The sequence below is a fragment of the Bos grunniens genome, chromosome 25 (assembly GCF_055505025.1).
Source record: "Bos grunniens cultivar Pamir isolate PY7600 chromosome 25, Bosgru_T2T1.0, whole genome shotgun sequence".
Lineage (NCBI taxonomy): Eukaryota > Metazoa > Chordata > Mammalia > Artiodactyla > Bovidae > Bos > Bos grunniens.
This window is the reverse complement of record NC_141189.1, coordinates 41,761,961-41,789,846: the sequence shown is the minus strand read 5'-3', so window position 1 is coordinate 41,789,846 and position 27,886 is coordinate 41,761,961. Positions and strand designations below refer to the sequence as shown.

General features: G+C 61.2%; 2 protein-coding genes across 5 annotated transcripts; both read right to left on the bottom strand.

Moving 5' to 3' along the window:
- Window positions 1-7: 7 nt before the first annotated feature.
- Window positions 8-25,200, bottom strand: CLCN7 (Cl-/H+ antiporter 7). 4 transcript variants are annotated; one of them, XM_086376479.1, is made up of 25 exons: window positions 24,607-25,200; window positions 13,779-14,076; window positions 10,715-10,786; window positions 10,558-10,623; window positions 9,934-10,066; window positions 9,602-9,711; window positions 9,104-9,184; window positions 8,461-8,523; window positions 8,286-8,369; window positions 7,690-7,783; window positions 7,414-7,478; window positions 7,162-7,278; window positions 6,557-6,611; window positions 6,255-6,315; window positions 5,640-5,778; window positions 4,862-4,955; window positions 3,984-4,153; window positions 3,051-3,102; window positions 2,724-2,851; window positions 2,540-2,625; window positions 2,315-2,444; window positions 1,716-1,775; window positions 1,444-1,620; window positions 1,280-1,360; window positions 8-1,145 (listed from the first exon to the last, which is right to left on the bottom strand). In XM_086376479.1, the coding sequence occupies exons 3-25, from the start codon at window positions 10,781-10,783 to the stop codon at window positions 1,059-1,061; spliced, it is 2,202 nt and encodes a 733-aa protein (XP_086232605.1). In that variant the 5' UTR covers window positions 10,784-10,786; window positions 13,779-14,076; window positions 24,607-25,200; the 3' UTR covers window positions 8-1,058. The 4 variants fall into 4 exon arrangements, with proteins under 4 accessions (XP_086232605.1, XP_086232601.1, XP_086232603.1 ...); XM_086376475.1 differs by lacking the exon at window positions 24,607-25,200 and adding an exon at window positions 20,412-20,652 and having other exon boundaries at window positions 14,005-14,076; XM_086376477.1 differs by lacking the exon at window positions 24,607-25,200 and adding an exon at window positions 20,436-20,652 and having other exon boundaries at window positions 14,005-14,076.
- PTX4 (pentraxin 4) lies at window positions 23,408-27,690 on the bottom strand. The gene is made up of 3 exons (XM_086376506.1): window positions 27,488-27,690; window positions 26,288-26,912; window positions 23,408-24,928 (listed from the first exon to the last, which is right to left on the bottom strand). The coding sequence occupies exons 1-3, from the start codon at window positions 27,626-27,628 to the stop codon at window positions 24,288-24,290; spliced, it is 1,407 nt and encodes a 468-aa protein (XP_086232632.1). The 5' UTR covers window positions 27,629-27,690; the 3' UTR covers window positions 23,408-24,287.
- Between the last annotated feature and the right edge of the window lie 196 nt (window positions 27,691-27,886).

The window sequence follows — 27,886 nt, the reverse complement described above, 5'->3', positions numbered from 1 at the left end:
AACGGTCATCAGTACCATTCCTTTATTTCTTCCATTCAGATCCCCACAATCAGACCCCCGTGCCCCCCACGGAGGGCTTCCCCACCAGCAAGAGAGCCACCTTCTGAGGCCCCACCCCCTTTAAAGGGGCTGAAACACAGCTGGAATGCCTGCCAACCCACCACAGAGCCATCCATGGCTGCCACCAGAGTGGGTCAGGGACGCCAGTCCCTGCAGAAGAAAGGTCCGGTGGGGCCTCGGGGACACAGCATCCCAGCTCTGGGCCTGCCCGGCCTGGGAAGGGTGCGTCCCTGCTCTGGGCTCGCTGACTCATCCCAGAAAGCCCCTGCCCCCAATCCTGGAAGCAGAGCTGCTATAGAGTATCACTCAGGGCCATTGGGGCGCCATGTGCCAAGAAGATCCGCCTTCCCAGCGGTGTCCACAAGGGCGTGGTGACAGAGGCGTGGTTCGACTTGGGGGTCCAGGCCTGAACGAGGGTCTCAGGTCTCCCCCTGGGCCCAGACCCCGGCGCAGACCCCACTGCACTGAGGGGGGTGAAGCCAGGGCTGCAGAGGTGAGTCTAGGAGTCCGGCTCTGGGGTCTGCGCTCCAGGGTGGTCCCGCTCCCCAAGCCTTCGCCTCTGTGCCTCCAGTTCGGGTCTCTGTCCAGACCCAAAACCTGACGGCCACCAACCGAGCCGAGGCCCGAGGGCCAGGGCCAGGGGTGTCTGCTGCAGCCGCTGGTGGTGCTCAGGGCGCAGGCCTAGGAGCCAGCCCGTCGTGGGGCTGCAGCACTCAGACCCACGGGCCCCTGCTCGCCAGCTGTCCCCTCGCACACACGCAGACATGCGTGCTCACGGGCTCTTGGGAAGAAAACAGCAGTTGCACAGATTCCTAAAGAATCAGGAACAGGAGGCTGGGTGTGGGACCCCAGGGGTGAGATTGGGGGAGGGAACACTGAGAACACAGAGCGTCCATGTGCGCCACACACTGGCCAGGCCATCCCCAACGTCTTGCGGTCGCTGGATCTGCTGCCAGGGAGTGAGGCAGGGCCCTGGGGGAGGTGCAGGCGCCAGAGCCTCACGTCTGGGCCAGAGAGAGCTCCTCCAGGCCCCCCTTTCCAAGCCGGTACCTGGCGAGGTCCTTCCTGGTCACCAACCCGACCACCTGAGAAAGCAAGGCCGGGTCATGACGTCTAGCGTTCCCTCTATGGATGCCCCTGCCCTGCATGCAGGGGATGGCATAGCCTGGGGGAGCCCTGGGGGTGGGCAGGCAGGCCAGGGACAGCGGGCCCCCCTCACCTGATTGCAATTGTCCACCACCACCAGGTGCCGGAGGCCCAGGGCCCGGAACAGCTTGAACACCCGTGGGAGGGACGCCTCCTGCAACATGGACACGGCCTCAGCTCACCCGCCAGCCCCACCCCACCTGGGAGGGCACGGGGCAGGATACCCCCCAGCAGTACCTGGGGCACCGTGTAGGGCGAGGGGTTCATGAACTCGGACAGGTCCATGGTGCACTCCCGCTCATCCTGTGACACGTGGATGGACTGGATTGGGGGGAAGCGTGGGTAGGCGTCGCGGAAGTCCTTCAGCCGCAGCCGGCGTCGCAGCAGGCCCATGCTGGAGCGCTCCACGAACACCTGCGGGAGGCGGGGTTGACGGTGGGGCGGGCACTGGGTGCTGGAGGTTCAGAGCCCAGGGCCCCGCCTGGCTTCTGGGCCACCCGATGGCCTACCTTGTGCTTGAGTAGGACGATGAGCTGAGAGCGCAGGATCAAGCCCTGGAGCCGAGCTGGCTGCACAAGAAATGCCTCATCTGCAGGAGCCCTGGGACCCACCCGCCCGTCTGGGCCACTGGCCGCCAGCGCCAAGACAGCTGGGGGCTCCAGCCAGGCTCCCGGGTGATGCCGACAGCCCACGGGCACTAGCCATGCAGCAGGCACTTCCCCAGGCAGGCTTGCTGGTCCCCAAACGCCCAGGAGAGGCGGCAGGACCCAGACCATGAGGTGCCGAGAGGTCATTGTGTTAGTGCGGGCAAGAAGCAGACTCTGGCCCCTGGCCCAGATGCCAGAGGCAGCGTGGCTGCACATCCTGTCAGGACCCCGACAGTCAGCCCTGACTCCTCGGCTGGGGTGCAGCCTGAGGTGGGACCACAAGACGCTGGGGTGCTTCAGTAACCACCACACCACGGGAACTTCGCTCACGGGCAAAGCGGTGCGAGCAGAGGATTTTACCAGAAACCCCAGAGCAAGATGCCCACCTTCACAGAAGCCCGCCCCCACTCGCCGCCCTGGTCAGCCCAGGTGTCGGCCTGGCCTTCCACGGGGCTCGATACCTGCGTGCCGTCAGCATCCTCCACCACGGGGAAGCCGTTGTGGTTGGACGCCGTGCTGCTCAGCACGTCCACGATGACGCCCACCTTCTCCCTCCTCCGCAGGCAGGTAACCGGCGTGCTCATCACCTCCCTGGGGAAGAGCCACGCTGTGACCCACCATGTGGCTGATGAAGCCTCCCAGGGCGTCCAGCACCCGCCCAGCCTGCGGGCCTTCCCGGAGGGTACCTGGCGGTGAGTGAGTGCGAGGTGACAGGGGCCTCCCAGTGCAAGAAGGGCACGCTCTGCAGCTGGATGTGCATGTCATACAGGCCCTGGGGAGAGTGGGCAGGGCCATGTACAAGGCTGCTGGGGACCACCCCCACGGGCCCGCCCTCGCCACAGCCGCCGACCCCCAGTCCCCCTGCCGAACCTCGATGAAGACGTCCCCCACGATCTTGGCGGTCATGAGCACCAGCATGATGGGGAAGCCGTAGGTCACACTGCTGGTGGCCTCCATCATGATGACCGTCAGGCTCAGCGTCATCCTCACGATCCCACCTGCCCCGGGGGAGGGGGAGGGGGAGACTGAGCGGGTAGGGCAGCAGCCCCACGGTCCCCTGTGCAGCACCCCGCTGTCCATCCAACCCTGCGGCCTGGCCCCCAGGCAGCACCAGATGGGCGGGGGAGGTGGGGGGTGGGGGGAGGTGGGGGGGTGGGGGGAGGTGGGTGGGACACCCACATGGTAGCCAGCACTCACCCAGCTGGGCAGCGGCTCCCATTAGGGCGTACTTGCCAGGGTCCGCCCAGACCTGCAGGGAAGACACGGGATGCTGGGGGGCGTGGTAGCCCCGATCCAAACCCACCCAGGCCGCACTGACCGCACTGCCCAGGAGCGAGCGTCACCTGAGTCTGTGAACACGCTCACTGGGACCACTCAGGGACAAGTGAACCTGGCCGCCTGAGAGACGGGCATGCGCTACGCTGGGGCGGGGCCGGGTGTGGGCAGGAGTCTACACACAAACACCTGGGCCACACCAGGAAGCGTAGAAAGGAGTGAAAAGCCGACTCGCACTACTGCACGGGCGAGCCGTGGAAACACAACGCTCACGATGGCCCGCCTGCACAAACAGATTGCCACAATAGCCAGCAGAGGCACGATACACTGCCTCTGCAATAGTCCACGGAGGCAGAAAGCTGACTAGGGCTGCCGGGGCCGGGGACACAAACGGGACTGCCTAGCGCAGACAGCTGTCCTTCTGGGGTAACGAGAACACTCGGAACTCGGTGGTGGTCGTGGTCATACAACTCTACGACACGCTGAGGAGCTGCCCAGCTGTTCACTTCCACAAGGCAGGAGTTTACAAAGGTATGAAAGTCACCGTAACGAAAGCCAAAACTGTGTCTAGAAGGAAACTTGGGCCACACGACTTAAATCTGGCGAGGGAAGACTCACTGTACCCCTCTGATGGCTTTTTAAGGTTTTGTCTGAACCACCGCAATACAGCTGGAAGGCCCACAGGCTGAAGGCCAAGCCACCCGGGGAGGCAGGTGGGAGGCGAGCAGGAGGCATCGCCAGGGCTGAGGCCTGAGCTCCACCCCCCAGGCTCCGCCCCCGCAACGGTGGGCTCCTGGGCCCGCCGTGCTCTCCCAGGGCACTGGCCCGGCTGTGGCCCGGAGGACCCGCACTCACCGCAGCCCCCGTGATGTAGGACAGGGAGATGCCGAACAGCCGGCCCCAGGCAGCCCCAATGAGGAGGGACGGAATGAAGACGCCGGCTGACACCGTGAGCCCGTAGGTCCAGCAGGCCAGGAAGAAGTAGACCAGGGTAAACAGGCCGAGTGTCATGGGGTTGTAGGAGCCTGCGGACAAGGCGCTGGCCAGGGCCTGCCTCGCGGACGCAACCCTGGGTGCTACTGCCCACCCAGTGGTCCAGCTGAGTCCCTGGTCACAGCCCATTCCCCGAGCCTTCCCATCCTCAGAGGCCCAGTGCAGGGTCTCAGGGCCCGGCCCTCGGGCACAAGCCCAGATGCCCAGGGGACAGGCAGTGGGGAGCGGGGGCCCTGGGCTGCCACTGACTGTGGGCGACAGCCAGAGCTGAGGCAGAGGGCTTGCAGACAGGCACCGAGCGGCCAGGGCGGCCCCTCGCCCCTGGGTAACCAAGACCACTGCACTGGAAGCAGGTGTGCATCCAGCCTGAGCCTGTCATTAGGAACATGGGACTGCGCAAGGCTCTAGCGCCAGAGAGCGCCTCCCCAGGCTGTCTTCTGACCGAGTGACCCCTGTGGGCAGCAGCCAAGAGGGAAGCCCACCCTGGGAGGCAAGTCCATCTGAACAAAGGACAGGATGGCCTCCAGGAAGAGAACCAGACAGCCTGGGGAGCCTGGCTGGGCCCCCGGGCACTGGCTGCCAGCTGCAGGCCCTAGTACAGCCAGCCCTGCAGCAAGGCTGCGGGTGCTCAGCCAGAAGGCGTCAGTCAGCCCTGCCCGCGTCTGTGCACGCGCAAACAGGCCAGAGGGCACAGGCCTACAGGGGACAGGCAAACGACAGCTCGGAGCAGGGGCACGTACCTGGGGGGTCGTGGAAAAGGCTGACCACGCTCTTCTCCGGGGTGTTGAAGAAGGCCACGGCCATCGAGTTGTACTCCCCATCAGCACAGAAGAGCTGCAAGGGGTGAGAGTGGATGGGCAGTGGGATGCGGTGGTCCTGGGCCAGGAGGCATCAGGGACAAGCACACACGGGGGCTCTGGCTGCGGCCTCGGAGAGGAGGTGAGGCCCGAGAGCTTGTGTCAGGAGCAGGCTCCCACAGTGCCTGGGCAGACGTCAATGCCCGGCGTGTGCTAGGCCCAGCCCTCAGGCTGAGCAAGACTGTGCCCCCCTAGAAGCCTTAACCTGAGCAGGGGCTCCCAGCAGAGTGGTGTGTGTCCATCCCACGGCCCCAGCTGCGGGCCTACACAGGCCTGTGAGTGTGTATTCCGCCCTGGACAACCGGCAAACAGCTCCCGTCTATGAAGGAGCCTGCTCTGGACGTTTCCCGTAAACAGAACCATGCCACGTGTGGCCCTTCCCATCTGGCATCTCTCAGGTGGCAATGTGGGAGCACGTCAGAGCTCAGCCCTCTCCACAGGGAGGGGACCCACCGTGTGTGTGAACCACCGGGTTCCTGCTTGTCGTGGGCGGGCACCAGGGCTGCGGTGAAACCTGCCGTGGTGAGCGTGGGCACACGGGTCTCCCCTGCACACCCACCACCCCACCTTGCAGACCCCGTCAGCCCACCACTCCAGGAGGCCAGGTAGGTGCCTGCCCTCGTCTGGGGGCTTGCCCTGCCCCACCCCCTCGGTCGCCTACCTGGAGGGGGTAGGACACGGAGCTCCCCCGCAGAGGCTGACAGTCCCGGGATGAGTAGATGAGCACGAAGGCGGCCGTGGCGGTGACGGCGGCGACCAGCGTGGCCTCGACCACCTGGAGGCAGGGCCGGTGGACGTACCTGGAGCGCACAGCCGGGCCAAGTGTGGGCTGGCCAGTGGCAAGGGCGACAGGGCCCGCCACTCGGGAAGGCCGCCCTGGACGCCGCGCCCATCTGCCCACCCGCACCAGGCTTCTGCCTGCTCTCGGCTGCCTCCCGGAGTGAGAGGACAAGGAGAAAGAAGGCCAAGACCCCGCCTCGGCCGCAAACACCAGAGGCCCCCGGGATGGCTCTCCCAGCGACACGAGCAACTCTGCCAGACAGAGTGTGCCTGGCAGACACCCCTGCAAACCACCGAGGCTGATGCGAGCAGCCCGACACACCTCACCAGGGCCGCACCAGGTCCACGGGCCGTGCCTCCTGCCAGGCCTCACGTGCCTCGCCATGTGGGGGGCAGGGAGCACACTGGGCACAGGGCTACTGCATGGCGAGAGCACAGAACGGGACTGTTTCTAAGAGACCCCGTGTGGCCACACCTGTCAAAACTTATTTCTCACCTGATTCGAAACATCGTCAGCCAGTAATTCAAGGCGTTGAACACAGCTCCGAGAATGCCCCCTGGGAAGAGGAAGGAGCAGATACGTGTCTGAGACTCAGGGAAGGCTGCCCAGGTGGCAGGGGGGCCAGAGGGGACGCCCGAGGAGGGAGGGCCCCCCCACGGACTCAGAGTGAGGAAGCTGAGGAGCTGTCCCCCTGGGTGGGCCCCCCCCCGCCACCCGGGAGAGCCAGCAGAGCCGGGGCCATGAGCTTCTCTGGACCCCACAGCCGGGCTAGGCCTGGAGCCCGCGACCGTCCTTACCCACAACACCCATGGCGATGAAGATGGGGATCTCATGGATCACGTACACCATGGTCTGTGTGGAAAAACAAGAGCAGGCGTCCATGAGCAAACCACCGGCCCCTGCTCAGATGAGGCCAGGCATGTCCAGGGGCCCTATGCCTCCCCACAGGGCACAGACCCCAGGAGAGGAACCCTAGGCACTTAGGCAGACCAGACCGCCTGCCTCCTCACAGGGAGGCTGGGGACGGCCCAGGGTTTTGCAAATGGGGAAGTGAGGGGCCACGAAAGAGGAAGAGGACGCTGGTGACCTGGCCACCAGCAGCCTGTCATGGGAAAGAGCCAGCCACTGAGGACCTCTTGGCCTCCGGGAGCCGCTGCGGGGCACCAGCCATCAGCCTCAGTGATGCCGCCCGACAGTCTGCAGACGCCTGAGCTGCCCCGAAGCACTGCTGGCTGATGGGCGCCCCACCTGCAGGGCCAAGCGAGACACCCCCTCCTGGGGCAGCTCCAGCCCTAGCCCCACAGACAAGGGCTCCCCCCACAGCTGCTCGGGCTGAGCCTCGAGTGCATAGCCCGGCCCCCTCGGAGAAAGGCTGCAGGGTGAGGGGTGCCGTGGCGGGCACCTCAGTATCAAATCTTCCAAAGTTGATGAGCCCAGGGCTGGACAGGTCCCACGCGTTCCCATGGTAAATACTCAGGACGAAGTTCAAGGTGAAAGTGGAGATCATGGAAGCAAAGAACTGCAGGCAGAGAGACGCACACTGTCAGCACCAACGTGTTGCAGCAGGACACAGCTGAGCCCCAGCGGGGGACAGCGGGGAGGGACTGTGGGCTGAGGGCTGCCCAGCCTCAGGAGGGCCGTCCCCGGCACTCACGATTCTCCACGTCAGGAACTGGTTCCAGAAGGACGCGCCCTCCTCCAAGCTGAACAGCACCCCACCTGGAAGAGCAGCCGCCAGCCCTAAGGTGACCGCCCCACCAGACAGCCCTGCACCCATGGCCGCCCCCGCCCCCGCCCCCAGGGCACCTGGCCCCTGACAGAGGGCCATCGGGGCTCTCGGGAGGCCCGCCCCACGTGCTCAGTGGCAAGAGTCCCCCAACACCAAGACCCTCCTTCCCCACAGCGGGGGCCAGCAGTCACCCCTCCTCACCCACAGGGGCCCCAAAGGCTGCGGACACTCCAGCTGCAGCTCCTGCCGAGACGAAGTCCCGCTTCTCCGTGTCTCTGCGAAAGTACTCGAAGATCTGGGCCAGGACAACAGAGACGCCTCAGCCCCGGCCTCCGATGGCACTTCTCTCAGACCAGGGGAGGGGGCCCAGAGTGAGGGGTAGGGGAGGGGTGGGGGAGGGGAGGAGAGAGGGGAAAGGGACTCAAAGTGAGAGGGAGGAAGGGAAGAAGGAAGGGAGCGGATGGGCTCAGCCATGGGGTTGGCTGGCAGGACTGCAGAGCAGGATCTCGGGCAGCCTCCTTGCCCACTGACGTCCAGAGAAAACTGCCCACTCCAGGAGTGACCACACGCTGTGGTCTGTGCACGAAGGACCAGCCCGCACACGCGAGCTTCCCGACCTCTCTGGGCCACATTCCCGTGGACACTTCTCAGAGCTACACGCCGTTTCCACACAGACACACACCTCCGCACGGAGCACTGAGCAACCGGATGCCCCACGGACCAGAGGCTGAGGAGAGGAGGCTGCAGGGGAGGTGGGCCTTGCCCGGGGTTTGGCCTTGGGCACTCGGGGGACTCACCTTGAAGTCCCGCTTCAGCGACGTGGACCTGCCCTGGGAGATGCCCGCGGCGATCACCGAGCCCGAGTGGATCATCGGCCCCTCCTGGAAGGCAAGGACGGTGTGCTCTGAAGGTCAGCCTGCCCCCACGGGGCAGGGGCAGGGGGTGCAGGCTGGGGCAGCCGCGTTCCGTTACCTTCCCCACGGCCAGTCCCCCCACCACTGACAGGATCACGCCAGACACTTTGATCACCAGGGTCTGGAACACAAAGGAAAAGATGCCAAATCTGATTACAGGCCACACGTGGTCAAGGACCCAAGCGACAAACTGCACACAGAGAGGAACCTCATCGTGACCCCAGCAGGCAGGAAGCCAAAAGGGGGCCAGGGCCCAGGCAGGCGTCCAGGGATGGGGGGCTGGCAGCCGGCGTCCCCCTGTCACCCGTTTCCTCAGACCTTCCATCCCGGGCACTCACGCCCACACAGGAGACACGCAGAGCAGCTGTCGCTCTGTCCTCGGGCTTTGCTCCCTGCTCCCCTGAGAAGGACCAGACCCCCGACTGCCTGGAGCACCCCATCCCCAGAAAGGGCAGGAGAGATGTCACCAGCAAACCCCCGGCCCAGGTCCACCAACCACCCCCTGGAAATGCCCAGGAGTCGTCATCCAAAAAAAGTTCCCATAAACTTGCCAGCACGTCCACACAGAGGCGTGTCAACAGCAGACAGCGCGAGTCTGGGCAAATTGTGGAGGTGAACGTGGGCAAATAGAACACTGCTAAGTCGGCAAGGACGCGTCCTGGGCTGAGCCCTGAGCCCCCAGGGGCCGCCTCGCACCTCACCTTGAGCCTGACCACGTGGGGGATCTTCACCCCATTGAGGAAGCACTTGATCTGGGGGATCCCGCTGCCAGCAGCAACCGGCTGGAAGGAGAGGCAGCACTGAGCCCACAGGCTAGGCGAGCCACTGTCGCTGCCACAGGCCCAAGAGGACGTGCCTGGTGGGGCTCGATCCACCGGGGGAGGGGGCTGCTCGCCTCTCCCACCCCCACACAGAGTGACCACCGAGGGGAGTAAATGCCACGGGCTTAGGGGGCCCGGTGGCCCCCTGGGCAGGTGGGGGTCCCAGGACGGGGCCTACTAAGGGGCCTGTGCTCTTGCCCGCCTAGAGAACCCTGCACTGCACCCAGATGCTTCCGGACACAGCCCCCTCCTCCTTCCAACACCCCCACAGGGACGAGCAAAGGGGCATGGGGAGGAAAGGGGGTCCTGGGGCACGTGACCCCTCAGTGCGGCCCTCCGCCAGCAGACCTGCAGGGCCGGGCCGGCGGGCCCGCCTACCTCTATGAAGGCGACGATGGTGGAGCCGAGGAGCACGAAGGCGGCATTGAGTGCGGCCCAGAGCAGGAGGGAGAAGGACAGCCCGCCATGCTCGGTGAACCTGTCGATGTCTGCGGCTGTCAAGGGCCACGTGCTGTGGGGTCACGGGGCGCCGCTCCCCAGGGGGCTGTGCTCTGGCCTACGGGGCACTTAATGGGCATCTCGGGGTCACCACACAGCCCCACCCCGAGACACGTAGCCCCGCCCAATCACGCTGTCTGACGCACAGCAGAACACGGTGGGGACCCCTCCTGCGGGTCCACTGGCTTCCAGTGACCACGGACAAAGGATACTGTCCTTGACGAGCCTGTACTTGAGGCCGGCCAGCTTCTCCACCACGATGTCGATGAAGCAGGCCACGAGACCCGTGAGGATGCCCACCATGGCGCAGATGACCCAGCGCTTGATCTCCACCGTCCGGAAAGCCTGCGGGTCGCCATGGGCGGGTGTGGTTGTCAGGGGCCGCTCTGTGACCTCCACTGTGCACAGGCTCACCCTGCGGGCCCCCAGACCCAGAAGAGCAGCCCACCGGCGTCTCAGAGGCTGTGGAGCCCTGGAGGACGGACCCCCAACCAGGGCCATAACTGGATGCCGATGCTCCGGCCGCCACCTCCTCAGAGGTGACAACGTGACGCTGGCATGGGCACCTGAGCCCTGCCGTGGGCAGTGCTCACCCCAGAACGCCAGGAGGGGCTGGGGCGGGAAGGAGAAGGAGGGAGGCGGCGGGGTCTCACACAAACAGATGGACGGACACACACACATACAGACACACTGCCCCCTGCAACCCGCATCACCCACAGGCTCACCCCCCGGCTTGCCTGCCCCATCTCACCTGCAGGCTTACCCAAAGGCTCACCCCCCGGCTCACCTGCCCCAGCTCACCTGCAGGCTCACCCCCGGCTCCCCCGCAGACTCACCGTGTGGTTGATACGCCGCTCTTCCTCCAGGAACAGCTGGTTCTCACTGTTGTCGTAGTCCAGGCTCTGCGGACCGGGCGGCAGACAGTGGTGAGCGACCCTGGCCCGTGGGCACGGGCCGGCCACGCTGGGGGAGGGCGGGGCGCAGGGGGCCCACCTCGTACTTGAGGGACAGCAGCTTCTCGTTGTGTGGGATCTCCCTGGGGAAGGGGTGAGGGGGGTCCATGTCCTGTGGGGAAGAGACAGAGCCTGGCAACCCAGCACGTGTCAGGACACAGCGGCACAAGGAAGGGGCTGTGCCCGCGCGCCCCACAGGGCAGCGATTCTGAGCCCAAAGCCAGGCCAGGCATGTGGCTGGATGTGGAGACGAAGAACCTCAACAGGAAGCAGGCGGTCAGGCCCCGCGACACCTGCCAGGTGGGTTATGCCAGGAACCAAGGTGGCCTGGCCCCGAAAAGCAAGATGGCAGATGTCTGTGGTGCGACGGGACACCCACTGTGGGCGCTCGTCCATGCTCCAGCTCCGGCCCCGGACGCCTGGCTTCTCTGAGTGACAAGCGAGTCTGGGCTGAGAGAGGGCTGGGCTGGGACTAGAAGACCACCACAGGACCAGCGGGCTGGAGACGCAGCTGTTCTCCAATGGGCAGGGATCAACCAGTCCTGCCCACGCCATGGACCTCCACTCAAACCCCACACGGAGCGGTCAGGGAGCTTCCCGCCAGTGAACGTGGAGGGCTGGGAGAGGGCTCCCAGGGAGGGTGTGGAGCTCCGCACCCCTTCCCATACCTTCCCTGGGGGTCTCCCCCATCTGGCTGTTCCCGAGTTGTGTCCTTTGTGGTAAACCAGTAACATAAGCAAAGTGCTCCCCTGAGTTCTGCGAGGCATTCTGGCAAGTTATGGAAGCAAGGAGGGGGTCGTGGGAACCCTAATTTGCACTGGTCAATGGGAGCACGGTGGCGGCCTGGACTGGTGTGGGAGGGGGTTGTTTCATGGACTGAGCCCTCAGCCTGTGGATCTGTGATGCCGTTAGGGCCAGAAGGAACCGAGCTGCAGGACACTTGGGGGCGTCTGGACAAGCAGAAGGTGACGTGGTGTAAAAGCAAAAACAGGCCAATACTGTTTCAATAAAGGACCAAATCCACATAGAGCACCTCAACAGACACAGGGAAAACACCTGACAGGACAGAAGAACGTGGGGGACCTCCTCCACCAACCAAGGTGCCTGTAAAGCCCCACACGTAACTACACGCTCAGGGGTGAGAGACTGAGACCGCCCCTCTGAGACTAGACAAGGTGAGGGTGCCTGCCGGGGCGCCTCTGCTCAGCTGGACAAGGTGAGGGTGCATGCCGGGGCGCCTCTGCTCAGCTGGACAAGGTGAGGGTGCCTGCCGGGGCGCCTCTGCTCAGCTGGACAAGGTGAGGGTGCCTGCCGGGCACCTCTGCTCAGCTGGACAAGGTGAGGGTGCCTGCCGGGGCGCCTCTGCTCAGCTGGACAAGGTGAGGGTGCCTGCCGGGGCGCCTCTGCTCAGCTGGACAAGGTGAGGGTGCCTGCCGGGGCGCCTCTGCTCAGCTGGACAAGGTGAGGGTGCCTGCCGGGGCGCCTCTGCTCAGCTGGACAAGGTGAGGGTGCCTGCTGGGGCGCCTCTGCTCAGCTGGACAAGGTGAGGGTGCCTGCCGGGCACCTCTGCTCAGCTGGACAAGGTGAGGGTGCCTGCCGGGCACCTCTGCTCAGCTGGACAAGGTGAGGGTGCCTGCCGGGGCACCTCTGCTCAGCTGGACAAGGTGAGGATGCCTGCCGGGGCACCTCTGCTCAGCTGGACAAGGTGAGGGTGCCTGCCGGGCACCTCTGCTCAGCTCAGTCCTGGAGGCTCTTCCAGGGCAATCGGGCAAGAGAGAAAGGGAAAGGCACTCAGGTCAGGAAGGAAAAAGTGAAACTCTTCTTTGCAGGTGGCATGGTCTGATATGCAGAAAACCCCAAAAAGTACTCTAGAAAAACATATTTCCATGTTCCTGCAATGAATAATCCAACAAGAAATTAAGAAAACAACTCCATTTACCACAGCATAAAAAGACTCTACAAAATAAAATTTATTTCTAGAAAGCACTTAACAAAGCAAGTGAAAATCTGTACACTAGGAACTATAACACATTGTTAAAAAAAAAAAAAATAGAAGACCTAAACAAATGAGAAGCTATGCTGAGCTTGGGGATCAGAAGACTGGATGTTAAGAGTCGACGCCACCTCTGTCTAAACTCCAGCTGGAGCTTCTGAAGAAACTGATGAGCTGAGCCTGAACCCCACAGAGAAACACACAAGGGATCCTGAACAGCCAAAACCTCTTTCAGGAAATGAACAAAGTGGGATGACTCAAACTTCCTACTTCTGAAACTTCCTACAAAGCTAGAGGCGTCAGAGGAGTGTCGCCTAGGCACAGGGACAGGCTCAGAGCCCAGAAACAAACCCGTCACAGCAACTGACCTTCAATGATGGTGCTGAGACAACTCACCAGGGAAAGCACTATCTTTTCAAGAAACGGTGCTGGGAAAACTGGGCACCCAGGTGCAAAGAACGAAGCTGGACCCTTATCTTACATCATGTACAAAACTAGGGGTAAGCAGATCAAAGATCTAAACTGTAGAACACGAAAGATGGGAGTAAATGCTTATGACCTTGGCCTGGGAAGTGGTTTCTTACCTATGACACCCAAAGCACAAGCAACAAAAAACAGACCAAATGAACTCTCTGTGTCAAAATTAGCAGTGTTTGTGCTTCAAAGGACACCGGTATAAAGTGAGGAGACCAGTAATGGACAGGAGGAAATTTCTGCAGATCCTGCAACTGACAAGCGATGTGTGTCTGGAGTGTACAAAGACCTCTCAGAGCTCAATCACAAAAACACAAACAACCTGGTTAAGAAACGTGACAGGACCCAGAAGTTCTCCCAAAGATACAAAGACACGAAGGCTGTGCGGTGCCAGCAGCCTCACGGGGATGCAGGCTGACTCCCGAGGTGGGGGTCAACTGCACGACTCGGGGAGGGTCTCGGGAAAAGGCTGGAAACTGCTGGATACTTCAACCCCCGAAACAGGGGCAGGAGAAGGGACGCCACCCAGGTCCAAGGGCCCAGCACCCTGAGATGCCATCCCTGGACCACCACGGGCCCCGCGCCTGGCCCTCCCAGGCTGCACACAGCAGCTCGCTCCTGACGTGCGTGCCCCCACCTGCGCTCATCATCTCAGCCTCGGGGATGGGGTCCCGCAGGGGAGCCTCCTCTGGTGGCCCGTGTGCACGGCATTGTCCCCACGCTCTGCACAGCACTGTCACCACCTGCCATCCTCCTGTGTGGCATTCTCTGTCCGTCCTCTGCCAGGCTGTGGCTCCACAGAACGGGCCTGGCTGTCTGGGGTGGGGCAGGGAAGGGGCCTGGTCAAGCAGGATTCCACTCACAGGGTCCAGAAGCTCATCATCCAGCTCCACGCTGCTCAACTGTCCGATCCGAAAGAATGCCGAGTGTGGTGACTGGAAGCAGAAGAGAACCATACGCTGCTCAGCTGCAGGCCAAGCTGCATCGGCATAACCCCCTCCCGGCCCCCCGACCCCGGTGTCCTGGCGTCCTTGGGGGAACACAGACCCACATCCGCGTGTGGAAGATGCCAGCGGGGCCAGCGCTGCCCCCAGGCCCAGCCCGGGACCCACAGCCTGTCCCATCCCCGGGTCCTCCTGGGTCCCTCTCTCCTGTCCTGGGAAACCCAGGGGATGAAGCCCCTCCTCCAGGAGCCCTTCACCCCGCACCCCCCGGCCACCTGCAGAGGCCCCATCTCTGTCCCCCCATCATGACATGAGCCGCTCCACCAGGTGGGCCCGTCACAGGCCTCCCAACTACCACCTCTACCCAGACACACGGTCAGAGGAGCATCCTTTCTGGGGCAGGGCATTCTGAAGCAAGGCGTGCTACTGGGCCCAGGACAGGTCAATCGCAGAGGACAGTCACTCTGGCACGTGCCCACCCTCACGCCCAACGCCGGGCATGGCACACATGAGGACCAAGAGACGAAGCATAGGCCGCCACAGGCGCAGCCCCGGGAAACGAGCCCCCTGTGTGACACAGGGGCTCCCGGCGCTCAGGCGCCTGGCCTCTCCTCTGCAGAAACCACAGAGCACAGAAGGGATGAGGACCGCGGGCCCGCCACGTGGGAGCCCAGAACACACGGGCACTCCAGCAGGAGGGCGTACACTCAGCAGCACGCCCAGCCGCCAGCAGTGCAGGCCCCAGGCTGAGACCACAGCTGCAGAGGCCGCGGCAGAGAAACGTTCTCTCAGCTCCGCGGATACAAGTACCAGCGGGGAGCATGCCCGCGCAGGGTCGGGAGGGAGGCCCTGCCCCTTCCCATCCCTGGTGGTGTGGCAGCCCCTCGGCTGTGGTCACATCACTCCAACCTCTGCTCTGCTACCACCAGCCTCCTGTGTGTGTGCATATGTGTGCCTGCAGGTGTGCACGTGGACAGGTACGCACGCGTGGTGTACATGCGCTTGAGTGTGGGTATGTGTGCACATGTGTTGTGTGTGTCCCCCTCTGAGGACACCAGCCTGACCACACTGGGGCCTGGCCTCAGCTGCCGAGACCCCACACAGGCTCCAGGCTGGGGGGACCCCACGGGGGCACTGCTCCCCCACGACAGGTAACCTGTCAGGCGTGCTCACGAGCCCACCATCCTGCTCCAGCCGCTTTCCTCCAAGTGTAAATGGCAAACATCAGTACAATGGGAGTGAGCAGAGAACACAACTGCTCTCTTTCCTAAAAACAATCGGTAACATCCTCAAAACTGCTGACCCTGATGAGGAAGGCAGGAGGGCCTGGCCCACTGGGCCAGAAAGGACCCGACTTCACAGGTCAGGCCCGAGCTGGCTATAGCCTGTGCTCCCCACACAGCCACATGTCGCCAGAAGGCACGCCGGCCGCCAGCCCACCGGCGGAGCATGCACTGGGGACTTCTCCATTGAGGAGATGGGGTGCAGAGATAGGCAAAGCTGAAAGTGGGATTCGAAAGCAGCAGCAAAGACCTAACTGCCCACCAACCCAACAAGCGGAGCCGCAGAACCAGGCGGAAGGGGCACGCGTGTCTCAGTGCCACTGACAGAGCGCACCACCAGTCGCTCCTGCTGAGCCGCTGGCCCACAGAGCAGCTCCCCTGCCAGCTCAACAGCCCCTGAGGGCCAGGCTGCAACCACGCGGTCTAGGCAGAGTGGGCAGCACAGCCCCAGAGGCGTGGACTCCCCCACCAGGAGTCACCGGGTGAGCACGTGAGGGCAGCAGGGAGCTGCGGTCAGACCCAGACACGGGCTCCTGCAGGGACGGAGCCCCTGCTGTGGCTCCCGGCCGCACCCCTCCTCCAGCACCCTCGTGTTTTCATCATCTCTCCCCCGAACTCTATGAGCATCTCACAAACGAATTATCTTGTGTGATGAAAAAGCCGTTTACTGGATTTATGGGGACTTGTTTTCTCTCTTTTCTTACACCCAAGCTAATTGCTAGCACGTCCCCAAACTGCTGATGCACACGACAGCCTGGATGAAACCTCCATACTTCCGAAAGGACTGCAAGATTTCACTCCATGTGGCTCCCCTGAGCCGACATGCTTGGAACGCCAGTCCTGAGGGAGAGCAGGCAGGGGCTGGGCAGTGGCTGAGAGAGGCAGGATGCGGGCACTGACGGGTGTGCCCTGCGGGACAGCAGGGCGCTGGGCACACACACTGTGCCAACATCACTGCCCAGTTTTGGCATGGCACTGCCCCGGGATAAGACGGAAGGCCCCCGGGAGATGGGGTGCGGCACACAGGCTCTCTTGTACTGTCTTTTCAACTTCCCATAAATCCACAATTAATTAAAAATTTATATGCGAAGGGAAGTACATCAAAGTGAACTTCCATGCATCACAGGAAACGATGAACAGAGTGAAAAGAAACTAGTCCTACAGAACGGAACTCCTGCAGCCCGACAGCAACGAACGACTCGACTAAAAAGACCGGCCATGGGGCTTGGGGCGTGAAGATCAAAAACACAGTGCGATACCACCTCACACCCGTGAGGACGGACAGGGTCAAAAAACAGAGAAACAAGCGCTGGTGAAGACATGCCAGGACCAGAGCCCTTGCGCGCTGTTGCTGGGAGCGTAAAACAGAGCAGCTGCTGTGGAAAACAGGACAGCGGTTCCTCAAAAAATTAAAAATAGAATTACCTCATGATCCAGGAATTCCACCTCCGGGTAGAGGCCCAAATGACCAGCAAAAGGGGTCTCAAAGAGGTGTGTGTACACCCACACTCACAGCAGCATCGTTTACAGTAGCCAAGGGGCAGAAGCACCCCAACTGCCCACTGGAAGATGGTGCATAAGCCTAACGTCCACGCACGCAGTGCAGCGCTGTTCCGCCTTAGAAAGGAGGAAACCCCGTCACATGCTCCAGCACGCACAGACCTGGAGGCGCCGAAAGAAGCCAGTCACAAAACAACAAATGCTGCATGACGCCGCTGCTCTGAGACGTCACGCAGACAGACAGCAGACCGGCCTTTGCCAGGGGCTGGGGGAGGGCTGGGGAGTCGGGGCTCACAGGGGACAGAGGTTCAGTCTGGGAGGACGAGAGGTCCTGGAGGTGCTGCTGCTGACGGTGGACTTAGTGCTGCCGACGTGTGCTTAGTCACGCGTGAGGTGGTCAACTGTGCTACGTAGCTTCTGCATCATTAAAACAAATGGCAAAGTTTACCGGCTGTCTGCACACCCCTGCCCTCTGCTCTCCAACCCCCCTCAGCCCGAAGCCCCCCGCCCTGAGCACTGAGGACATGCACAGGGCCTCTGCCACCAGGGGCTTACAGTCAGAAAAACCAGGCTGCCCATAAACAAAGTCAGCATAAAGGAAGGCTTTGAGGGTGATGCCAGGGCCCAAGAGCGGCGGGGCGGGGGGCAGCGGCATCGGGCCGAGAGCTGACAGAAGACGGTGGGGGATGAGAACAGCCCTGCCATGGCCTTGCTGTCCGGGCACAGCTGCCTCTGCCCCGGGGGCCTCCCGGACGCCCTGACCGGCTCTGGGCCCACCTTGTCTTCATCTCTCCCACACGGTTCGGCTGTACTCACGTCCTCTGCCTCCCAGACTCTGAGCCGCCTGCACCAGCCCTGGGCAGAGGCTACTGCAGGCCTGGGGGAGACAGGGGAGAGAGGGAGCCCTCGGGGAGGTGCCGGGGTGGCTGGCCTGCACCCTGTGACGTGGAGCCAGGGCAGCTGGAAGGGGAGGAGGACAGCACGCGGACACGGAGGCAGAGGGACTTTCCGCCGACGCTCACCCCAGCCCGGAGCTGCTGCCGGCTCAGGCTTCCCTCTGAGTCCTGAGACGCCTCTGCTTCCTGCTGCCCACCCTCTGCCCGCACATATGACTGTGACTTGCTGGCTGACGCCACCTCCCCTGCCCCAGGGGTGGACAGGCAGCAACTTGCCTTCACCGCACACTTGGGCATGACAGGCCAAGGACCAGAGAGAGAGAAGAGCAGCTCCGAATGGCCTGGTTCCCGACGGATGGGGCTACACTCGGGGCGCCCCACAACCATCCTGCCCAGGACGGCCCATAGCAGCCCCCAGAGCGCCTGGTAGGTTCCCATACTGGGTGCACTGGACTCCGGCTGGGGACACCCTGCAGGAAACCCCAAGGCACCAGGCTGCCACTTCAGACGGCCCTGTTCCAAGAGCAGCTTCCAAGTGTGCTGTGGTGAACTCAGCCTGCCGGTCCAGAACCGCCCCTCCTGCAAGATGGCTGGCCTTGAGGGGCTGAGTCAGCGGCAACCCAAAGACCACCAGAGCCAAACTGCTGTTTCTAATACCCCTGGGAGTGACCAGTGTTGACCACCTCATGACGGGCGGCTGGGGGCTGGACATGGGTGACCCTCCTTGCCAGCAAGGAGCCTGAGCACTTGCCTCTGCTGGTGCAGAGCAAAGCTCCTGCATCAATGCCTCCAGTGACCCCTAGCCCCTCCATTCGCCCACCCCAGGCCGTCTGAGCATCCTTCAAGGCTGGAGTTTCCAGCTTCCCGAGGTTTCTCCACGAGATAGACAACAGGAAGCCCACAGCTGTCCCCTGCGAGTCCATCCTGGCTCTTTCCCCCGCCCCACCACTCACTCCAATTTGCTTCCCAAATGCACTCTCCCTTTCTCTCTCCCCTCTGTCTACTGGCCCGAGGATCATGCAGGCTTCAAGACTGGACCCAAGGTGACCTCTCCTGCCCTTGGGGCCCCTCACACAGTCCTCCCAGAGCCCTGGGCCTGTTCTTCCTGGAGTTGGAGCCAGTGGCAAGGGAGCTGCGCTGTTCACCTCTTGTGTGCAGCTGGGGCACACAGCAGATGCACCACACCTTATTTTCAAATTGCTTAAGAGCAACTGATACTTATTAGACACAAATGAAAAACAAAAAAGCCCCTAAAGGTTTTTTACAGGGGAATGAGTTTCAAGGGAAGAGTCAACAGGTTCTTAAGGAAAAACAAAAAAAAGTCAACTCCCGTGTCTATGCTGTCTAAGGAGAACTGAGAAACCCCCGCACACTGAGTCCTGAAATAAACTCCAATTCCATCTGGAAGCTTTCAATCATTTTACCTGTCAGCCCTTAGGGCCAGTTTCATATTTGTAGTTTGTAGATTTCAGATCACTTTCTTTTTTTTATGTAATCAAGTTTTATTAAAGTATGAAGGAGATAGAGAAAGATTCTGGCATAGACATCAGAAGGGGGCAGAAAGACTGCCCCTGCCGCTCAGTCATGTCCAACTCTTTGTGACCCCATGGACTGTAGCCCACCAGGTTCCTCCGTCCATGGGATTCTCCAGGCAAGAATACTGGAGTGGGTTGCCATTTCCTTCTCCACACTTTCTTTTAAGGAGGAGAAAAGAAACAAACATTTTGAGAAGAAAATAACAAAGCAGCCCTGTCTCCTAGCAGATCAAAAACAACTGTAAATCAGACCCTTTAGGTCACTTCTCACGCGGACAGACAGCGCTTGAGCAGAAGACCTCACTCACGGAGCAGACTGTGACCCTCACCGTCCAATGCATCTCTGGGGGACCAGGGGAATCTAATGATAAGTTCTAGGGGAACAGCCCCATGCTTGAGTCCTTCCTCATTAAACACCACAAAAGGGTGTAAAGGACACATCTAGAACACAGTGAGAAAAAAGAAAGGGGAAGAAAAGTCACAAAACAGAGTAAGGCCACGCAATCAACTCAAAATTAACACAACACACAGGAACTGACTTAAGTGACACAGACTTCTGTGCTGACTCGCAGGGCACATTTAGACCACTCGGACTTGTCTTCCTGCATCTGGCCGCGCTTGCATTCCAAAGAACAGCTGCGGGAAAACCGAACGCAGGTCCCTGTCATTCCAAAGATCGCCCTGACACCGTTGCGTCTAAAGGGGCCTGGCCGAGTCCCCAAGGTATTCCCACTGCAAAAGCAAACTCTGCGACCTAAGCTCTTGAAACATCTTTCCTAGCGGATCAAAAACGACCCGGTAAAAATAGTACCTCGTATTTAAAAAAAAACAAAACCAAAAAGTAATGGGTGACCTGAGCAGCAGACCACCTGCCTTCTCTTCACAACCGCTGTGGAGCAAACAGGGAGGAAACAGCTTCGTGCTGCCGGGAGTCGACCGCAGCTGCCGGGCTCCACCGGGGACGAGGGGAAGGCCCCGCGATCCCGCGAGTCCAGAACCGACGGGGCCCGGCTTTCGAGCCCGCCCTACCGTCCGCCCGGCGGTCCGAGCACGGACTCGCCGCGTCCCCGGGCCCCGGCCCCCGGCCCCCGCGAGCGCGGCGCGGACCCTACCCGGCCCGCCTGCCCCCGGCTCACCGCGCGGGCGGCCGTGGGCCCAGCCCCGTTCAGCAGCGGCGCCGCCTCGCCGGCCGGCACCCCGAGCCCCGGCGCCCTCCGCAGCAGCGGCGCCGCCTCGTCGTCGTCCAGGTCGCGGCCGGACCACGACACCTTCTTGGAAACGTTGGCCATGTCCCGCCGCAGTGGACCGGCCGCCGGCGCCGCGGCCGTGTTTGTTCTCGTGACCCGCGCAGCCGTCACGTGACGGCCGTCCGGGTCACGTGCCCCGCCGGCGCCCACGTGACCCGACGGCGCCGCGGGACGCGCGTGGCCTTCTGGGAGTTGCAGTTCTGCTGCCCGGCACCGGCTGGGCCGCGCGGAGAGTGAGCCGGCTCCAGGGCGAGTCCGCACAGCCGTGCATGCAGACCCGCCTGTCGGGACGAGTCCCCGCGCAGCAAACGGTTGTGCTGAGGGCACACCATGGCCCTGTGGCTTTCCTGCAGAAAACGCTGCACTGAGCGCATCACACAGGGAAAATCAGTTGAACCCCAATTTCGGGACACGTGCCAGCTAGGCAGCTCTTCCTGCAGTGTCAGCGTCCACCGAGAAACACCGAGGAACACCGTGAGACCGCCCTGGATGACAGGAGATTCAGAACCGGGCAACCGAGGCTGCTCGTGGGCCTGGCATTTGGGGGACAATTGGCAAAGATCAGACATGCACTGTGTATTAGGTAGGGGCGTTACTGTGGCGCCCAAACCTGGAGCGTGATCTTCGTCTGGGTGTCATATCAGAAAAGCCCATTTCCTCTGGAGACAGCACTGAGATATTCGGGGACTGTGATGTGATGTCTGCAGTGTAGCCTCAGGTGATTCACAGGCTAATGGTAATCACAGTATGTAGCTACCCACAGAGGGAGAAAGCAAGCTGGTGGGATGTTAGCACGGATGAATCCAGGGTAAATACACCTGTGCCATGTATTCTTCTGGTAACTTTTTTCTTTAAATTTGAAGCTTTTCAAAATAAAGGCATTTTAGAAGTTCTTTATAGGCTTTTTTCTCCCCACATGTTTCAAAATAAAACCAAAACTGAAACCAAAATAAGAGGAAGGAAGCCCAACAGGATTGTAAGTTTTCCCCATGATCTATCACAAAAGGTGTGACCTGGCTTTGCCCTTTTACGGGATAAGAACAATCGTAAGCCAGCCCTGTCTGTGGAGGAGGGCCTGGAAGCTACGGAGTACAGCTGGCTCAGGCTCCGAGGAGCGGTGGGGCTGGTTCTCAACTGAAGGGAGTGGGCAAGTGCAGGTTGTATGAAGCCCAGGCCTGTGGAGAGCTGCACAGAGCAATGGGGAAGTGAGAACAGGCCTAGGGACGAGGGGTCCGGAGGGGAGGCCCCTCTGCATTCTTCCGTCCTCCCTACCCAGGAACGCAGCGGACTCAGATCAGAAGTGGGGTTGATAGGATTCGAGGTGGGTGTGGCTCCCATCACTCACCCATTGGGGATCCCCATGTCTTGTTCAGCCTCCCCTGCCCCAAAACCTAGACGGGCTTCCCTACACTCCTCGGTGGAAAGCCCAGCCCTGCCCAAATGCCTAATGACCTGAGTTCCCACCAATCTCCCCTGCAAACACCTTCCCAGGTGGGTCTCCCCTCCTGGAGAGGCCCCACCAAGCACCTGGACGAAGGTCGGCAGACAGCCACTGCTGTACTACCTCTGCCAAATGCCCACCGTTTCAGCATCTGTGAACACTGGGCAGAAATGCTGCTGTGGTTAATGGACAATGCTGTGTTAACGGACCTGTTATAACAGGTGTTTGTAACACGCATGAAAGCTGCAGAGGGCGGGAAACAGCCTGCGTGTTCTCTCAATGCTGGCGACCCAGCTGTCCCTAAAGAAAGACTTCCTAATCAAATTAGTCTTCCCCTAAAAGATGTCATCTCTCCCTCCTCAATGGTGCAATGCAGCCAGGGCTATAGAAAAGGCCAGAGGAGCCTGGGAAAGAAGAGACTGAGAAGGGCAGCTCTCTGTGAAGACAGACACGCCCTGGGGAAGTGCCAGGGGAAGCAGAAGTCTGTGGTTCTAGGACCTTCCTCTGGCCACCCAGTGGGGTTTCCAGACCTGGGATTCATCCTCTGACCTTGACTCATGGGTGGTTGGGGAATGGGCTGGGAAGGGGGAGGGGAGGTGGCTGGCCAGACTGGCTAAAGGCCTGGGATCACTGCTAAGAGGCCCCGGGGACTGATTTCAGCGCCCCCCCAACCCCCGCCGCCAACCCCCGCCCACCAGCAGGCCAGTTTCCAGACTTAGTGATTCTAAGCTTTTCCGACAGATGAGCAGACATGCCCGCCGCCCCCACCACACACACCCCAAATCTGCTCTTTTCTGCGCCCACAGATTGACTTTCAGGTTCTGAGCTCTTGCAAGGATTAATTTACATCACAGATTCTTTTTCTTTTTTTTCCTCCCGGGCTGAGTCCTAATCACTGGAGTGCCAGGGAATTCCCCACACCTATTCTGCCAATGCATTTTTTTTTTTAAACTTGCCATGATTCAAAATTCTGAAAAAAGAAAAAAAAAAAAGCTGTCAAAAACAATACCCAGTACTGGCAAGAATGGGGAGTTATGGCAACCATCATAGAGTGCCAGCAGGGATATAAAACAATACAGTCACTTTGGAAAACAATTTGGTGGTTTCTTTGAAAGTTTAAACATGATTTTATCATTTAACCCAGGAATTCCGCTGTTAGGTATCCGCTCAAGAGAAACAGAAGCATGTGTCTACAGAAGGACTCAGAGGAGGGTGTGCACAGCAGCTTCATTCACAAGGGCCCCCTACTGGAAACCACCCAAGTTTCCATCGACTGATGAATGGATAAACAAAACGTGGGTCATTAGGACAGAAGGTCATTCATCCACACAAAGGAATGCAGCAGACAGACACCACAACACAGACAAACCTGGAAAGCATGATGCTCGGTGAGAGAAGCCAGACACCAAGGACCACACAGTGACGGAGTCCATTTATGTGAAACGTCCAGAACCGGCAAATCCACAGAGACGGAAAGCAGGAGCGTGGGTGCGGAGCTGGGGGAGGGGCTGTGTGGGGACAGGAGTGACCCTAACAGGCATGATGTCTCTATGAGGGGGGGACAATGGAAATGTTCTAAAGCTGGATCATGGTGATGGTTGATTACTTGGCAGATTGACTACAAATCTTCAAACTCTACACTTAGAATGGGTGAATTTCATAGTAGGTAAAAGCATTGCCCATCCTCAATGTGTGTTTCTGAGTAGCCTGTTTCCTTTGCAAGCCCCCTTCCCGGTGGCTCTGATAGCCTCACCAGCCATGTCACAGAACCCTGATGGACCCCCAGGGTGAAGGAGCTGCAGGGCCAGGAAATGAACTCTCCGGCCCTTCTCATGAGAGATGTTGGAACAGGGAACAGACAAACAGAAACTCTCACAAGCCTCATGGAGAGAGGACCATGGCAGCTAACACAAGGAGAAGAGTTTTCCAGGAACCAGCCTGCGGCTGCCCCAAACCCATACCCAAGAAGCGTGGAGCTAGAGCCTGCCACCACCACATGGCCGGTCAGCTGCGCGGAAATGACGTCATACTACAAAGGGGGGTGTTTGTAAGAACACTGCAGGAGGGGGAGAATGCAGTCCTGGGGGCCCTGTGGCCTGGCTCTGCCTTGTTGGCTCCCCTCCTCCACCCCCATGCAATGCCCACATCCTGTGTTAGAGGGCAGGTGTGCCTGGTCCAGGTCAGGGGCAGCAGACGGCCTCTCAGTCTGAGTGGGGGCCCTCTATGGACTGTGCAGAGTTTGGGGGTGCCCCTCCCGCTGGCCATCTCAGGAGTGCCACTGCTGTGTGTGCGGTGAGCCCTCAGGGACACAGCTGTAGGCAGGTGCAGTTCACCCTCTGCACGAATCCGCCCACTGACGTGGCATTGTCCAGTGTCAGGATGGCACCCGTCGGGAGCGCCTTTCCCATGGCCAGGTTCGAAATCTCACCAGGGACCAGCACACGGTCCCATATGGCCAGGCCTGCCATGCTCCCCACGAAGGCCTCCGAGCTGTCAAACCCACCCCCCACGTGGTCTTGCTCCTGGCCTAGCACGAGGGACCCTCCTGGGGGGATCTCGTACCCCTCCCTGAAGCGGGAGCCGGTGGCCACGAGCCTTCGGTCCACGTGGAGCCAGTACCTGCCCAGGATGGACGTCCAGATGACACACACGTGGTGCCACTGGCCGTCTAGCAGTGGCTGGAGGGGCAGCTCCCTGAAGGCTGGGTCTCCGATCACAAAGTGGACGGAGCCGGGGGCCAGGGAGTCACGGCCGTGCAGAACCAGCTTGTTGTCGTTTTCCTCGGTGGCATAGGACAAGAGGGTGCCCAGGTGGTCCGCGGCTGTGCGGACCCAGCTGCAGATGGACAGGGCCCGCAGACCCGTGAGGAAACCGGGGCGGAGGAAGCCCACATTCATGGTGGAGGCATTTGGGAAGATGAGCGCAGGGCCCACGTTGCAAACTAGAAACAAACAAGGAGGGAGAGTCAGCCCGAGTTGCGGGGGCGGCGGCTCACTTGTCCTCACGTGACTGGCGCCATCTCCCAGATGGGAGGACTGACGCCCAGGGCACCTGGCCAGCTGCACTCCTTGCAGCAGGGAGCCCCAGATGAGTGTCACGTGGCTGCTGGGACAAACCCCCCACAAATGCAGCGGCTCAAAACAAAACCCAAAGTTAGCATCTCACAGTCTGGATGTCAGAAGTCCCCACGGGTCTCTCTGAGCTGAAGATCACGGTGTGGGTGGGGCTAGTTCCTCTGGAGGCTCCAGGGAGAAGCCCTTTGCTGCCCTCTGACCTCTGCTCCTGCCTCACATCTCTGTCCCTGACGCTGAGCCCCCTGCTTCCCTCTCCTGAGGACCCTGGCGTGAGGTCGGATCAGCTCCCATCTCAGGGAGCTGGATGGACTTTCACATTAGAAAGTCCTCTTGCCATGTGAGGTGACGCAGCCACAGGGGCTGGGGCCAGGACGTGGGCATCTTTGGTGGCATCATCCTGCTGACCAGACTTCTTCCCAAATCTGCCCGAAGGAGAGTGGGTGGGGCAGGGGTGGGGAGCCTGCATTTCTAGCTCCAGGGTAGAAGTGGGGGCTCCTGTCATGATCTAGGGCAGTGGTTCTCAACTGGATACACCTGTGTGCCCGGGGAACGTCCAATGACGCCTGCAGACAGGTTTGGTTGTCAGGATTTTGGGGGTCCCCAAACTTGTAGCCCCGCTTTCCCGGGAGCCCTGTTGATTTCCTGAAGGTCAGCTAGTCAGCTCAGTCTTACTGGTGAGGCCCCCAGAGCCATGCAGATGGAGGGAGATCTGCTCCAGACTAATGGGCCCTGAGGGCTGCCAGGCCAGACTGGGAGCAGCCGGGCCACAGCTGAGAGTTTGAGGTAGGTGGAGGCCAGAGAGGTGCCGAACACCTCTCGGTGCCCTGGAGGCCCCTACAGCTGGGGACGACCCGATCCCAGGTGCCCCTGGAGGAGAACCCTAAGCTGGTGATGAGAAGCGGCAGAGGCCAGGGGCCCTCCATGAGTGGGCACAGACCCCATGGGCTATAGACCGGGGCCCCAGCCCTGCAGGAAGGACCCTGCTGGTGACGGCTGAAGATGCCAGCCCTGACCTGTGTGATCACCAACCCTGAGTGGGCATTTACTGCCCGCAGGCAGCACCCGACTCATGGGTGTGCCAGGCGGCCTGACCTGCAGGCAGGCCATCTCCTGGGCGGTTCCTTTCTTTGAAGGTGGGGTGTGTGGGGGTGTGAGGGCACTAAGGGCTAAGAAGGCCCCTGAGGGAGAGGTGGAGACCGATGGGGGTGAGCGGGTGTGGTGCTTACCCTCTCCTGGGCTCTCGGGGGGCCACGCCTGCTGGTTGCCTAGGCCCAGGGGCTCTTGTGCCCCCTGGAGACGGTAAGCGAAGTCTAGAGGTGGGTCCCGGGGCTCAGGCGGAGCTCTGATCGTTTGCCCGCCCCCCTGCAGCTGTGGGGCGCTCGGGTTCGACGGCCTAGATGGGTCCGGGGTCACATTCCGGGCGGCGGGGCCGGGGCCGGCCAACCGCAGCTGGCCCTCGAGAGCGGCTAGCCTGGTACTCTGGCTCTGGACAAGGGGCGTCAGGTGGAGCAGCGCATCCTGCAGGGCCCGCACGTCTCGGGCCAGCCCGGAGACAGCGGCCCTCTGTCTCTCCTGCTCCCGGGCGCGCCGCGCGCTGCCCTCGCTCATGGCAGCACTCAAGGCCAGCAGCCTGTGGTCCGCCTTCCGGCCTCGGCGCTGCGTCCTCCGCACCCAGGTCCTGAGGTGGCCCAGCTTGTCCTGCACGGCCACCTGCGACTGGTTGAGTGCCAGGGCCACGGCCCGGCTCTCATGGGCCAGGCTCTGGAACCGGGCCTCGATGTCGAAGGACAGGTTGTAGTGGCTGGCGATGCCCTGCAGGTGCGTCAGGGTCACCTCTTGGAACCTCCGAAACTGTGGAGAGGACACAGGGGGTCCCAGGGGCTCGGTCTTCAGGGCAGCTCGGTGAGGTGACCGACCTCTGCCACCAGCGCCCCCACACCGAGCTCGCAGCTGCGGGACGACCCCAGGCCTGTGCTGCAGGGGGTGAGGGCCCCCAGGCGGCTCCCACCCCTTCCTGCAGCCACACTCTTCACTCCCCTGGTGAGGGTGGGCAGCTTGTGTGGGGATCAAAGTGAGGAGGGCTTGGGCTCCTAGGAGCCGGCCGTGGCCCCACACAGGAGTCTCTGCTCCATGGGGAACCTGAGATCCGGTACCCCGAGGCCCAGCAGGCCCCAGCACACCTGTGGGTACCCTCCTCGGGGTTGCCCCAAGTCTGCCCACCCTCACACACAGCTGACTTTTCTTCAGAAGGAGCCCACCAAACCTGTTTTGCTGTTTCAACCATAGGTGAAAAATCAGACCATAAAAACTGCAAACTCCACTCTGAGCCCACAGAGCACAGAAACTTCCCATTGTTTCTGTATCACCTCTGCATCACCTGCTGTCAATTAAAAAACTCTACCGCCTCAGACAGTGGGTGCACTTACCTGCTCTTCTAGTCTACGGAGCCTCTCGAAAAATGGTTTTCGTTGCCCCACAGGGCCGGTTGTTTGCGACAAAGCTCCATGTAGATATATGTGCACAAGGATGAGGAAGAAAGGCAGAGCTCTTCCCGTTGGGCTGCCCATGCTGAAAAGGGGCAAGAGGCACCCTGAATGCAGGAGGACGTCTGCTTGGAGCTGGGCCTCCACTAGGCTGGCCCGCCTCTCCTGGGGGTGGCTTCCCTTCTTCCCCTCTGGCGGGCAGTCAGGTGCCTCCCACCACCTTGATGAGAGACATTCACTCTGGACACTTGAGGTTCCTAAGGACACAGGCTGAAAACAGATGCAGTGTCTTTGGAAAATAGGTCTACTGGGTACAAGGCCTGGTCCAACTGGCTTGGAGGC

Excerpts from the sequence above, each read along its gene's own strand:
- CLCN7 (XM_086376475.1), bottom strand. The coding sequence starts at position 20,588 with ATGGCCAACGTTTCCAAGAAGGTGTCGTGGTCCGGCCGCGACCTGGAC. Across the intron at positions 4,956-5,639 it reads CCGTGTCCTACCCCCTCCAG|CTCTTCTGTGCTGATGGGGA; the intron begins GTAGGCGACCGA and ends CACCCCTTGCAG. Across the intron at positions 4,154-4,861 it reads CCTTTTCCACGACCCCCCAG|GCTCCTACAACCCCATGACA; the intron begins GTACGTGCCCCT and ends CCTTGTCCGCAG.
- PTX4 (XM_086376506.1), bottom strand. The coding sequence starts at position 27,628 with ATGGGCAGCCCAACGGGAAGAGCTCTGCCTTTCTTCCTCATCCTTGTG. Across the intron at positions 26,913-27,487 it reads TCCGTAGACTAGAAGAGCAG|TTTCGGAGGTTCCAAGAGGT; the intron begins GTAAGTGCACCC and ends TCCTCTCCACAG. Across the intron at positions 24,929-26,287 it reads CCCCGAGAGCCCAGGAGAGG|TTTGCAACGTGGGCCCTGCG; the intron begins GTAAGCACCACA and ends GTTTGTTTCTAG.